The following is a 14,630-nucleotide window of genomic DNA, read 5'->3' as shown; positions in this document are numbered from 1 at the left end:
GTAGCGTGAAATCAAAAGTGTTGGCATTCTGCCCAGAGTGTCACATCAGCAGCAATTGTCATGAGCCGTGTTCTCAGCCATCTGCTGTGGCATTGTTGCTTTAAATAAGATTGTATATGGGATGGAGCTGTGCAAGCATTAGGTTTCCGTAACCTTCAGATCTTCTTTGTCTCACATATCATCAGAGTGCACAACAATGTGTCAAGTTTGGAGACAAGGGAAAGGCTTGTTTGAGGATGGGGCAACCCAGCACTGCCAAAAGTGGGCATGAGTTTATTTATAACTGGTATGGGGCATATTTATTGTCTGTATGGACAAAGCTTACAGATCAGGTCTAAGAAGTTCACTGACAGTAACAGCCAAGGTACCAGCTGAACAATGGTAAGTTATGTGGAAATTTGTATCATATAATCATTTAGTAAAAAGAGCAGTGGGAATCCTGCATTGGAGTCACGTTCCAGTTCATTACATTTGGAGAGGGATATGACTGCAATATTCCAAAAATTAGTACAAAGCCATGCTTAATGTTTACTTCACTGATACACTTCATTCTTTACTTTCTTGTCTTTTTTTAAACCAATATTTCCGATATGAATCCTATTGATTGTTGGTACAGTAAGCTGCACAACTGACATACTGAAACACAATCAGATTGGTCTTTTAACATTATTATGCCTTGAAATGACAATTGATGTATCGTTAACAGTATAATCCTTTATATATTTTATTTGTATCATTCTTGTTGATGGTTATTATACCTATAAAATTAAAATGGTAAGATATCCATAGAATTACATTAAAACTTATGCTGTGTGGGTTATAATATAATTTGTTAAATATCTAACATGGAATTTTCTTCAAGATCTATTCAACCTCACAATCCATGATTTTTCTGTGCAACTCTAACAGCTAATTGGAACTATTTTTTGTATAAGGAGTTAGGTCATTTTCTAATCTCTTAATTAACCTCATTAGCGCCCAGATTAGGTATATAATTTATTTATAATGAATTTCTGTCTATTCTCCCCTGTCCACACTCTGGTCATATATCACACGTCCTGTGATATCTCAGCTTTATGTAGACCAAGTGATGTACCATATATAGATTACATGGGCTAGGGTTGTGTGTGGGTCTCTAATGCTCACTGTTATTAAGTGGATCCCTCTTGTTTTTTTAATGGAGCACTGCACAGGAGATGGTTTCTGGGAGATGGAAATTTAAATGCTACTTACAGCATGCAAAGCTTCAGCTACATTAATGGCAACATTAGGATCATGGTTTACAATTACTGCAGAATTTATTTAACAACAATGGGATACTAATTTTATAAATAGTATGGGAATGTGTTTTTACATAGTATAGTAGCTGTGAAGCAATAATACTAAACGTTGTAATATACTTTATTGTATAAAGTAGCTTCCATCTGCCTTTTTTCTGCTCTTCCTCCTGCAGTGAGCAGTGTATTTGAGCCTTTGAGGTCTGCCACTTCAGAGAGTTAAGAAGGCTAATGATTTACTCTTTCCACACCTATAGTATATTTCCCTTGACGATTCAGCTCTCAGACTTTTCAGGGATAATATGTAAAGTTCTTTGAAAACTTTATCAGGTTCCTTTCTTTCCCAACTGTCAGTGGAGTACAGGACATAAAGCTGATTTACACAGTAAAATAGAAAGGAGGATACTGGAACATAAGTAAAGGCAAATAAGAAAAACAGAAGCAATTTTCCTGAAGAGTTAAATTAATTCACCCAAAGTGCAGATGCGATGTTTCAGCCCCTCATTGGAGCTATATGCTTGAAAATTAAGCGGCTTAAACATCCCACCTGCCCTTTGGGTGAATAAACTTCCAGGATTGCTGCTTCCATTTTTCTTATTTGGATCTACTATACGTTCCCGAGAGTTGGGTTCGTTGAAGCCCTCACCCTACACAGTGGGTTTTAACCCTTGATATTACGGTGATGCTCCATTCTTTTTTATTTATCCCCAGCTACAATGGAACATAAGTAAAGTAAATTACAAAGTTGACTATTATCATCTGCTCTATTGATTTAATACATTTTGGCAAAAGTTTTGTTTCGCTTTAACAACATTATTTTTGAAGTAATGTTTACCATGTGTTACATAGATTGCTGGGTGGTCACCTTGTGATAAACATGACAATAACATAGGAGAACAAATCTAGCAAATTCAACAGAATTGTCAAAACTGTCTATGCCAAATTAGTCAAGTGTTTTGAAGTGAAGGCAGTTAGTTAGGCAGTGAAGCCTGAGCTCCCATCCACACTAAATTTATTGTGGACAGCTCAGAGTACTAGAACTTTGCCCCACGGTTACCCTGCCAACGGCAGATCCCTGGACAGACGTCCATCAGTGACTACAAGAGGATAGGAAAGTCCACTCATACGTGTGTACCTCTTACAGCTGGGCCATTATCTTAAAGCAGCTACCAAAATATCACCCTGCTGCCAGTGTCCTCACCACAGTTGCTGCATAGCAATATTGGGGGAAGACAACTTTTTGTTATTGAGCTAAAAATGTCACTAAATGATGGATATTTCTAGAAGTGATACACCATTTGAGGGTTTTTTTTTACAGATTTTAACACACCAGGCTCAAGAGGTTGGCCAAACTCTGTTTATTTTATGAGACGCTTGGTTATTTTACAAATCTTAAAAGTGGCTGATGCACATAGCCAATCTTAGGTAGCCAGGCACTTGATAAAGCTATGGTCGACAGTCCGTTTGATTGTGTATGACATGATAATCCATAAAAGGGAGAGAGGACACCATTCTCACAGTACAGATCTAAGCAGTGGGAACCATGCTGATCAGCATGTTATGACTTGTGAAACTATGTATTAATTTATTTTAGTTATTTCAGTAACTTTTTAAAATGTTGCATACATTGTTGAAAACCTCACTCCAGAAGGTAACTTCTCGGTCCATAAAGACCTGAGGTTGGTTTAGTTTCCAAAATTTCCTGACACATTAACTTTAAAGGGTTTTCCAGCTTTGTAATACTGATGACCAGTCTACAGTATAGGTCATTAATTTCCAATTGGTACAAGGTTTTCTACAGCATACGTCATCAATATCAAATTGATACAAGACTGGCACTTGGCACCCTACTGATAAGCATATTACAGCTGCCTCTGGTGTCAGTATTGACTTTGGATAGGTTAATATATCAAGCAGCTGGTAACTTTAAGTTTATATATACTTCTGTATATTTGTGGTTTATTTGCTAAAATGAGATTTGCCAGGTTTTATGATGTTGTTGAAATATACTACTGTTAAATGCTACATTAATATGTCTCCCAACTTTTCTTAAGTCACCCAAGAAAGCAAAGAAGAGGTCAGAAGGTGCTAACTCCAATGTGTTCTCCATGTTTGAGCAAACCCAGATTCAGGAATTTAAGGAGGTAAATCTTGAGACAGCAGTAAGAATTGTATGAAATCCTGTGCACTTGAAGAGATAATAGCACACATTTATTATAATAAACTTTGAAGGCATAAAGGTGGCTAATGGTTTGGCCCTTGGCCATTCTGCATCAAAAATGCACCACATTCTAGTTTAGCCGTATACTCTCCACTTTTGAAAAAGAGGTCAGGACACAAAAAGTGGGGCTGCAACTACCCAATATGAGTTTCACAGGCTGAAAATAACAAGCAAACATGTATCAAAGTTGGATGGTTAAAATACCCAAAAACTGTAGCATGTCAACCCACTCCTCCCAACCTATCACAAACGGCATATTACTAATCCTTTCATGTAAACAATAGTATAAGATAATGAAATTCTATAAGACAAAGGTAGATAAGACCATACAATAGGAAGATAAAAGGTGGAAAAGAGTCACAGTGTGTGGGCAAACAGTCCTATGCATATAGTTGGTAAGTGTGATTTCCTCAGGTGTGAAAATGAACTGCATATTTTCCCCATTCATAGTAAAGGCCCCTACCTGCAAGTAACCCATTTCCAGAAATATTTAGCTTGCACATTGCATCAGATCGTGTATGAAATAGCTTTAATAAGTCACTTAAGTACCAATTTGTAAAATTCATTAGTAAATTTTAAGTACAAAACAAACATTTCAAGTAAAAATTAAGAAAGTCATAAAATAAAAATAACAATTTTTTAAATTTTCTTCTTCTGACTTTAGGCATTTACCATCATGGACCAGAACCGAGATGGCTTCATTGACAAAGAAGATCTCAGAGACACCTTTGCAGCTTTAGGTAATATGAGTTGTGGTGGAGATTTATTAAGCCGATATATGATGAAAGCGTGGAGCTGATCATATCAAGGCTTCTACGACAGCTTTCTGCCCAAGAGGCCTTTATAAATATCCCCGCTATGTTTGTATGTACTATATTGCCTTACTGAACAAATAGATGCATCAAAAATAACTTCAAAGCACAACAGACACAGGCTTCTTATACAATATCTGGGAAGCGACTGCCAGTCATGTATCAGCAGTCCATAGAAGTGATACTACAAGTTAATCCTTCATTATCAGATCCAGGATACTTAGAATATAAATTACTTAAATGTCACACATACCACCCTGCCATGTCCTCACATATGAGTGCAACTCTATCCACATAATTGTGTAGGATCCACACTCTGTGATTGTCATTGGAGAGTATACATCTGTTATCAGAGTTCCCACAGATAAACTCCCTGGGGGAGTAACATTCATTTATAGGGAATTTAGACATGGACCATCTAATGCACATAATACTTACACTTAATACTTCTATGTTTTGTTAAGGTCGTCTGAATGTGAAAAATGAAGAACTGGAAGAGATGTTAAAAGAAGCTCCAGGACCAATCAATTTTACTGTGTTCTTAACAATGTTTGGAGAAAAGCTTAAAGGTTTGTATTCTGTCATTCCCACCAAAAGTATTTAGAATGAATATTAATATGGATCATTTATGGGTCATCCATAGAAAACTAAAAATCTATTTTCCAAAACAATAGAAGGGCACCACAGACCATGTAAAACCTTAGTATCCACAGAGGATAGGTAATATGTGGGTTTTTGACTAGCAGAAGGATCTGTGCATTGGTGGGGTTGTGCTATTGCACTCCTGGTCCCTGTACAGTGTATGAAGCATTTTCTTATGGCAGAGAAAACCTGATCATTGCTAATTTTGGGAATCGAATCCTTGCCAATGCCACAGCCCACACTTTAGTTGACCTGACTTTTGCGCATTTATTGAGCACCCTAACTTCTCTTCCCACATGTGAAACAGTTACTATCACGAATATGAATGGTTGTCGTATTTAGGCCATATACACACTTCATCATGAACTGTAAGCAGGAACTTCTGCAATGTAACACTGCCACCTACTGTTTCTTTTTTAACATAATGGCTTTGTCCAGTATCAGACGCTCTCCCTTGTAATCTGAATTGAGGTATGGAGTATGAAGTGAGACAGATCTTGTTTAGCAAGGTTCCACTCATAATCCTTGTCCATTGTCCTGTGCCCTAATAGCGTGAATGGTACAGTGGGTACGTAAAGTATTCAGACCACTTTTCATATTATTTTTCACATTATTTCATTGCAGCCAATTGCTCATTAAATGTACACTCTGCAGCCCATCTTGACATAAGAAAACATAAATATAGATATTTTGATAATTTATTAAACAATAAATATCACATGGTCATAAGTATTCAAACCATTTGCTCAGTATTGGGTAGAAGCACCTATTGAGCTACTACAGCCATGAGGCTTCTTAGGAATGATGCATCAAGTTTTTCACACCTGGATTTGGGGATCCTCTCCAGTTCTCTCAGGTTGGATGGAGAACATTGGTGGAAGCCTTTTTCAAGTCTCTCCAGAGATGGTCAATTGGGTTTAGGTCAGGGCTCTGGCTGGGCCTGTCAAGAATGGTCACAGAGTTTTTATGAAGCCATTGCTTTGTGATTTTAGCTGTGTGCTTAGGGTCATTGTCTTGTTGAAAGGGGAACCTTCGGCCCAGAGCACTCTGGAAGAGGTTTTCACCCAGGATATCTCTGTACTTGGCCACATTCATCTTTACTTTTATTGCAACCCTGCAGATGAATAACAACCCCATAGCATGATGCTGCTACCACCATGTTTCACTGTTGGGATTGTATCTGGCAGATAATGAGGAGTGCCTGTTTTTTTCCACATATACCGCATACTAAAAAGTTCAGTCGTCTCATCAGACCAGATCTTATTTCTCATAATCTGAGGGATCTTCATGTGTTTTTTGCAAACTGTATCATATGTCTTGCACTTAGGAGAGGCTTTCTTTGGCACACATAAAGCCCTGACTGGTGGAGGGCTGCAGTGATAGTTGACTTTGTGGAACTTTCTTTCATCTCCCTACTGCATCTCAGGTGCTCAGCCACAGTGATCTTGGGGTTCTTCTTTACCTCTCTCACCAAGGCTCTTCTCCTATGATTGCGTAGTTTGGCTGGAGGTTCAGGTCGAGTTGTGGTCATCCCAAACCAAGGCCCACCACTCTGCTCTTAGGAACCTTGAGTGCTGCAGAAATTCTTTTGTCTTGCCACAATTCTCTCTCTGAGCTCATTGTTTTCTATAGATACAATGACTTGTTATTTTATGTATAATCAACATTTATTAGAAAGAAAAAACAATACAGGTAGGAGATGGCAGTACATGACTGATCGCGCAGGATCATAGATCATATGTTCGTTGAAACATGGGGAGAAGCGTCATAGCATAAGATGTCACGTATAGAGCCCCATATGCCATCCCGATCAACAAAGTTATTATCGTTTGACGAATTAACCCCTTCACGCTCCGCGGCGGATATATCCGCCACGGAGCGCAGTGACTTAGCGCTCAGTGGCGGATATATCCGCCACGGCTCCTATGCCGGCTCGGCTCTGGATCAGAGCCGAACCGGCATCGGGAAACACGGGGTGCCGGCTGTAACTAATAGCCGGCACCCCAGTGTAACACCCGCGATCGGAGTTGTCTCCGATCGCGGGTGCTTAACCCGTTAGATGCCGCGGTCAGCGCGACCGCGGCATCTAACAAGTATCTGGGGGGTATTTCCCCCACGATCGGCCCCCCCGAACCGTTTTCGGGGGGCGCCGATCGTTGCTATAGTAACTCTGGGGTCCGATCTGGACCCCAGAGTTACTAGCAAGAATTGCCAGTAAGATGGCGTCTGTGATGTCATCTTACTGGCACAGTGCCAGCCTATGCAAGTGCATAGGCTGACACTGATAATACTCTGCAATACATGAGTATTGCAGAATATTATCATGAAGAAGCAATCAGAAGATTGCTTCTTCATGTCCCATGGTATAAAAGTGAAAAAGTAAAAAAAAAAAGTTATTCAATAAAAAAATAAAGTCATAAATCACTAAAAATGCCCCAAACCCCCAAAACATATAAAGAGACATATAACTCAAAAAAAAAAGTCTAAATCATAACACAAACCCCACATATATAGTATCACCGCGTCCGTAACAACCCGTAGAATAAAAGTAAATCATTATTGAACCCCCACGATAAACGCCGTAAAAAAAAACTGTTATAAACCCTCCAAAAATTATGATTTTTACCTTTTCAATCCCACAAAAAATGATATAAAATGCGACCAAAAAAGCATATGTACTCAGACATGATACTGGTGCAAAGTACAACATGTCCCGCAAAAAAACAAGCCATCAACCAGCTCCGTAGCCAAAAACGTAACAAAGTTATGCCACTTGGAAGATGGCAATACAAAAATTATAGATTTTTCCCCACATTAGGGTTTTGTTTGACAAATTTAGTAAAACGTAAGAAAATATATTCATGTCTGGTATCCCCGTAATCGTATCAACCCATAGAATAAAGATAACATGACTATTAGTCTATACGGTGAACACCAAAAAAAAAAAAAAAGTCAAAAATCCAGTACAGAATTGATGCTTTTCTACTCCTGCCCTCAAAAAAAGTTCCTAAATTTTCAGCAATAGGTGATACCAACCCCAAAATGGTAACAATGGAAAAAGCATCTCATCCCGCAAAAAAAATGCCGTCACATGGCCCCAATAACGAAAAAGCGAAAATTTTATAGCCTTCAAAAGGGGCCAATGAGGAAACTAAAATCCTGGCAGCTGCAGCGCCCTCCTTCCCTTCTGCGCCTCGCTGTGCGCCCATAAAACAAGTCACAGCCACATGTGGGGGGTCTTTGTACTCAGGAGAAATTGCAGAACAAATTGTATGGTGGGTTTTCTCTTTTTATATTTTGGAAATGTATAAATTTTGGTGCTAAATGAACGTATAAGGGAACAATATGACCATTCTAAATTTCACCTCCATTTTGATTCAATTACTATGAAGATCTCAAGGGGTTAACAATCTTCGTAAAAGCTGTTTCTGATAGCTTGAGGGGTGCAGATTTGAAAATGGGTAGATTATATAGGGGGTTTTGATGCTAAATATGTAAAATTTCATTCAAAACTGTATTTATCCCCAAAATAGTCAATTCTGAAAATCCGGAAAAGCGATATTCGATTTGTAGGCCGCGTGACGTCAAAATAAATTATCCAGATATTTCAGAAATTATGAAAATGTAAAGTAGACAAATGGGAAATGTTATTCAGCAACTTATTTAGCTGGTAAATCTATCTGCCTGAAAACGCAATGATTTAGAATTTCGAAAATGGCAAATTTTTCAAAAAATTTATCATATTTTCTTTTTTTTGTAAATAAACGCAAAACTTATCTGCCAAAATTTACCACTAAAATGAAGTACAACATGTGGGGAAAAAACAATCTCAGAATCGTTTTGATAAGTAACAGTGTTCAAAAGTTATAACCATATAAAGCGAAGCAAGTCAGAATCCAAAAAATCGGGCTGAGCCTTAAGCTGTAAAATGGCTGCGTCCTTAAGGGGTTAACAAAACAAAAAAAAAACAAAGCAAGGAAACAAACATTTAGAAAGGGGTGTGAGGGGGGAGGGGGTACGGAGCCCGTAGGACTATGACTTGTTATTTTAATGACTTATACTAAGGGCTCTTTCACGCTGGCTTTGTTTTTTGTATCCCTGATTCTGTGATTTTCGCGGCAGCTTTACTGTAATGTTTTTTTCTACTGACATTTTCACATTAATTTTTGTTTCCAGTGAACCGTTGTGCATGAAAAAAAAAATGTTAGAACCTGCCCTATCTTTTTTGAGAAATGACAGATGTCTTTTCACTGATAATGCTGGGAAACCATGTAATGTTTTCTAACCAATGTTAAACATTCAGGGTTTTTTTGTTTGTTTTTTTCTGCGCACGGGAAAAAAATTGAACTATGGAAGCAATTTTGGCTTTAAAAAAACAGATGCAGATGAAAAAAACAAGACACATCAGTGTGAATCCACCCTAAGAATAAATTATTAGTAAAGGATTACATAATACCCTGTAATTTAACAGTGATTAATAAATCTACAGATACGAAGGTAGAAGGACAACTGTTGTGATCAATTTATTGTGAATTCTATCACAGTGGAGCATCAATGGCTGTAAGTCTCCACATGCCTGCAAGGCAGCCGTAGTTGGAAAAGTCTTTGTAAGGAGAACTCTTACTTCCCGACCCTAGTCAAAAGCTTCTCACTCAGCTAAACCAGTTCCCTACACTGTACTGAAGAGATGCAATCACATCGAAACAGCGCTGTCTACATTTGGGAATCTGTTTTGAATCTTTTTGGAATAGATATACTGGTTTGTCCATTATCCTGCATCATGTTATTAGGCTTCTTTCATACTTGAGGTTAACGGGGCTGCCTTACAAGGTAGCAAAGGAGGCAATGTTTTCCTTATCCCATTTTGGAAAACCTATTTGCATAATTAGGCGTGCAATGGCATAGATAAAATAGTATGCTTCACAAATGTCATATTAATATGTGTCCTTCATATTTTGTTTTATTGAAATATTGACATGTGTTTAACTTGTGGTTTATTGTATGATTAAACGTGCAGGGGCTGATCCAGAAGAAACTATTCTAAATGCTTTCAAAGTGTTTGACCCTGAAGGCAGTGGACTTCTGAAATCAGATTAGTAAGTGCAGGTGTCTGTGGAGAGGCTCTGCTGGGATCCTGTTCTGAGCTGTCTTTTAACTCATCTTTTTATGTTTTATTTTTAGCATAAGAGAAATGCTTATGACTCAGGCTGAGAGGTTCTCAAGTGAAGAGGTACAATTTAATTTTCAGCTCATCTACAGTACTTATATATGACAGAATAAACACAATCTGGTACATTCATCCTATTTTGGTTAAGAATAAATAGAATTCTAGGGGTTTAGTAAGCTTGACTTAACACCATCATACAGAATATTATCAATTGCTACTCTGTTTTAGGCCCCCTGCACACAAATGTTTTCTTCCTGTGGCCGCAAAATACGGCTGTATTGGCCATTTTTGTGGCTCAAGTGTCAACAGTATTTTCCCTGTATGGCCACAAAAACAGGCTGTATGTCATCCATATTTGGAGATCCGCAAAACGGGAGTTTGTTACATAGCAACCCACCACAAATACAAACACGGGCAAGAAAAGGGCTTTTTTGTTCTCAAGGGCCCCTGGCTGAAACATGGGGCTGAAGAATCCTCAACTGTGTGAATGAGCCCATAGAAAAACATAGAGCCGCAAGACAGCCTCAAAAACCTATAGCTGCATCACCTAATAAAATAACGTTTGTGTGCATGAGGCCTTAAAGGGGTTGCCCTACTAATACACTGTCCTTAAAGTGGTTGTCTGGGATAAAAAAAAAAGCAATTTCATTGAAAGGTGAATGAAACACTTGATGATTACATGGTGAGCCTTCTACATGCCGCCCTCCACTGCTTAGAATGATTTTGGAAATGCTATGCACACTCCCAGGGCTCCCAGAGATTGACCAAACAATTCACTTGATATACTATTAATGTAGTTCACTCACTTAAACTGAAGGCTCTTTAAGGTAATAATATAGTGCTGGATAATTTTAGGGGATCTGCCATGGCCCCCCTGTTACAAGTAGAATAGGGGACTGTCGATGGTAGTCTATAGACCTGGGAGTCCATGAAGCCAAGAGCCAAATAGTTATTTTCAGAAGATAAAACCCTTCACCAGTGCCCTGTTTTTTCTAAATAATTTCCTTGTGTTTCCTACCTTTTGTTCTTTATCTATTTAAGGTTGACCAGATGTTCACAGCTTTCCCACCTGATGTGACAGGAAACTTAAACTACAAGAATCTTGTGCATATCATTACCCATGGTGAAGAGAAAGAGGAATAAAACAATAGTATTGACTTTTGCTCAACAATCTGCTGATTTTTTTTTATTACCTTTGTCGCACCCTTATAACACACAACATCATGCATAATCCATGGGATTTCTAATTAGATTGTAAGCCAATTATACTTTTACGGAACAAGGTTTTATCCTATCTGAGAATGTAATTTCTATACCTAGACATTGTATATTTTAATGAATGGATCTTGATTTCACAAATTGATGAAGCATTGCAAATAAATGTATTTTTCCTGTTCAATGTAGTCGCCAGTTAAGGTTTCTCATCTGTAGTAGAGCTTAAAGGAAATCTACCACCAGGATAAGATTGTAAACCAAGCACACATATGCTGGTGTGTGCCCCTTCTGGCAGGATCCGCTCTTCTTTTAGCTTCTTAAGTCTGTTTTTATGAAAAAAAAAAGATTTTAAAAAGTATGCAAATTAGCCTGAGGGGCTCCAGGCTTCATTGCCATATATGGAGCCCCTAAGGCTCATTTGAATAAGTTTAAAACATTTATTTTTGTAAAAACAAGGTCCTAAGAAGCTTAAAGAAGAGCAAATCCTGATAGATGGGGCACACACCAGCATGTAAGTGTGCTTGGCTTACAATCCTTCATCCAGGTGGTAGATGTCCTTTAAAGAAGACCACCAGAATTATTACCTCTTTACCAGTAACCCCTGCTGGTAAAGATTTAAAAACCCTCACCATATCACCTAAAATGATCTATCACCAGGGCACTGTACCTTAATTACAGTTGGTTTTCAGATATGCAAATGAGTTAACTTCTGGTTAAAAGAGTCATGCTGCAAGTGAACCATGCCTCCTTCTTGCCCCAGTATATAGGAAGTCACCTTCCTGTCCTTACCAGAATGATGTCCTTCTCACTTCATGGTGAATTTAGCAGTGAGCTTGGTGTGGAATACTACAGACCATTTCCTCATTACACGTGATGGCCCGGTGATGGACTGGTGTGTGGGCAGAACCAACATGGACAAATGCAAAAAAAAGTTTGGGTAACTATTTTACTGGTGGGAGGAGGTAGATTTAAGCTCATATACATACATATAATAGATATATATCATGCCACCAATTTATTAGCGCTAACATATTGCTATGATGTAATTCACGGGTTGACCTCGGCAAGTGTGAAACTGCCCTTAGACAAATGTAGACAGTATTATACTGTGTCAGTTTCAGCAGAATATGTGGTGCTCGCTCCTGACCACAAACATGTCAAATTAAACACAGATTCGTTTGGGCCAAGCCCCTCCCCGATGCCTTTCAATTTAGTTTGAAAATGCAACTCAAATGCATTATCCAGATAGTCAGATCCCATGGACCGCACACAGTGCAGGAGGATGGGAGTCCTTGCATCATATTTCTGCCAGATAACAGCAGTCGCGACTACTGTGCAGGTAACATAATAATGAGAATGTAGTCTTAGATTTAATTCAGACTTTATGCTCAAATAAATAATGGGTGTACTAGGGCCACATTGTCAGATCATGTCACGATCAGTACACTCCAAAAAGGGCTTAAAGACTGGGATTTCAATAAAAGGACTGTCAAGAGATCGCAGAAAGGTGACTTCTTTCGCATCTGATAATATGCAATAGAGATAATAGAATACTATTGTCTCTTTGTACAAGATGACAAAGTATAGTCCTCTGTCTGAGGCTCAGTCACAGAGCACATTGCTGGGGACAGGATCCCTTATATCCTATTGATATATACAGTACTGATTATATGCTAAACAGCAGCACAAACACTGTCATCATTGCGAGTTTTAGGAGTACTGTTATCATATCAAGCAAGCAAATTAAGAACCAATGTCCACAGCTAAATGGGTCTCTGGGCAAATAAAGCATATTGTCCAATTGTGTACATTTACACAAAATAAAATCATAAAACAGATTAAGTGTTATAGTACATTCAAAGCTAAGTTTTAGCTTCAACAACTTATCCCCCTTTTTTCTGTTTCATTATATTCTAATATATACATAAGGAGGAGTTTGGTTGTGTTCCAGGTCACTGGCAATCTCAACTAATTCCCAGGAGAAAGCAAAATACATAGCAGCATTAAAAAAATTCATATATTTTCTACATTCTTCCCACTGAATAGGGGGTACATGTCTGATCATTGAGCAGGGGTCTCCTAACAGTCCGTATGTATAAAGAAGTTGTGAGCACGCTTTGCAACTGCTCCATTTACCTATATGAGACAGAGGCGGACCCATAGATGTGAATTAAGCATCGTCACACACATGGACTTCTACGGCATTCAGATTCTGTTCCTAGTGTAATGCCCTGGAGAAGGTTTGTGGGGTTATGTACAAGCTGCTTAGATAAGTTTGTAAACTGTGAATGTGGCATAACTGCCATTTCTCTATCCTGGTCCCAGTAAGCAAGAGGCAGAGGCCAAGGGGCAATTGTGATCAGCCGGTGTTAGGTTATTTGTCATGAAAGTGCCAATGGTGCAGAGTATTGAAGAGTGGAAGATCTGTAAGAGCGGGTACTGGGAACAAGACAAGTGACCACAACCTTGCTGGAGTAAAGACAAAACCAGAGATGGGAGGGTCCAACTTGCTCAACCTAAATTAACGCCAGTAGTCAGTCTGTGACCCACTCCCACCAATTACAGGATATGTGGGGCGACTAACCAGCGCAGTGATGTGCCCCAGGGCAAACTCGAAAGTCCCTTAATCTGGGGGTTGCCTTGTCTCTTCTGAAGAACTCCTTATGTGTCCCTTATGCTGCATTTACAACGGCATACGCCCACATAGCTATGGACCGGCATACATCCAGCGCCATGGAGAGGAGGAGCCGTACATATGTCCCCCATACGATAGTCTAGGGCAGTGATGGCAAACCTTTTAGAAGCCGAGTGCCCAAACTACAACAAAGACCTGCTTATTTATCGCTAAGTGCGAACACAGAAATTTAATTTGTGATTTATACTCCCTTCTCTGTCACAGTTTTCATTGAAACCAGCACTCTGAGGACACCAATAAAGCCGAAAATAGTCCCAGGTAGCGCTGTCACTTTAAAATAGCTCTGTGCACAGCAAGTCCAGGGCTGTCTGGGACTGCAGGAAGATACCTGGAGTCATCTCTGGTGATGGCCTGAGTGCCCACAGAAAGGGCTCTGAGTGCCACCTCTGGCACCGGTGCCATAGGTTAGCAATCACTGGTCTAGGGCATGTGTTGGGAACTTTCCTGTCGTACACACCGAAGACCGAACGTGTTTAGAAACCGAAATGAGACACCTTAGGGTGCGTTAAAATGTTCAGTTTTTCAGATGCAGTTTTTGAAGCCAAAAGGTAGGAATCATAATGAGAACATATCATTTAGAGTTGTTACTCCTCTACTTTTT

General features: G+C 39.0%; 1 protein-coding gene across 1 annotated transcript; it reads left to right on the top strand.

Annotated features, from left to right (window-relative positions):
* The first annotated feature begins 237 nt into the window (after positions 1–237).
* Positions 238–11,518, top strand: MYL2 (myosin light chain 2). The gene is made up of 7 exons (XM_072142872.1): positions 238–381; positions 3,332–3,421; positions 4,163–4,238; positions 4,775–4,879; positions 9,970–10,048; positions 10,134–10,182; positions 11,161–11,518. The coding sequence occupies exons 1-7, from the start codon at positions 379–381 to the stop codon at positions 11,260–11,262; spliced, it is 504 nt and encodes a 167-aa protein (XP_071998973.1). The 5' UTR covers positions 238–378; the 3' UTR covers positions 11,263–11,518.
* The last annotated feature ends 3,112 nt before the right edge of the window (positions 11,519–14,630 follow it).

Source organism: Engystomops pustulosus, chromosome 1, assembly GCF_040894005.1.
Source record: "Engystomops pustulosus chromosome 1, aEngPut4.maternal, whole genome shotgun sequence".
NCBI lineage: Eukaryota > Metazoa > Chordata > Amphibia > Anura > Leptodactylidae > Engystomops > Engystomops pustulosus.
This window is presented reverse-complemented; position numbering and strand designations above follow the sequence as displayed.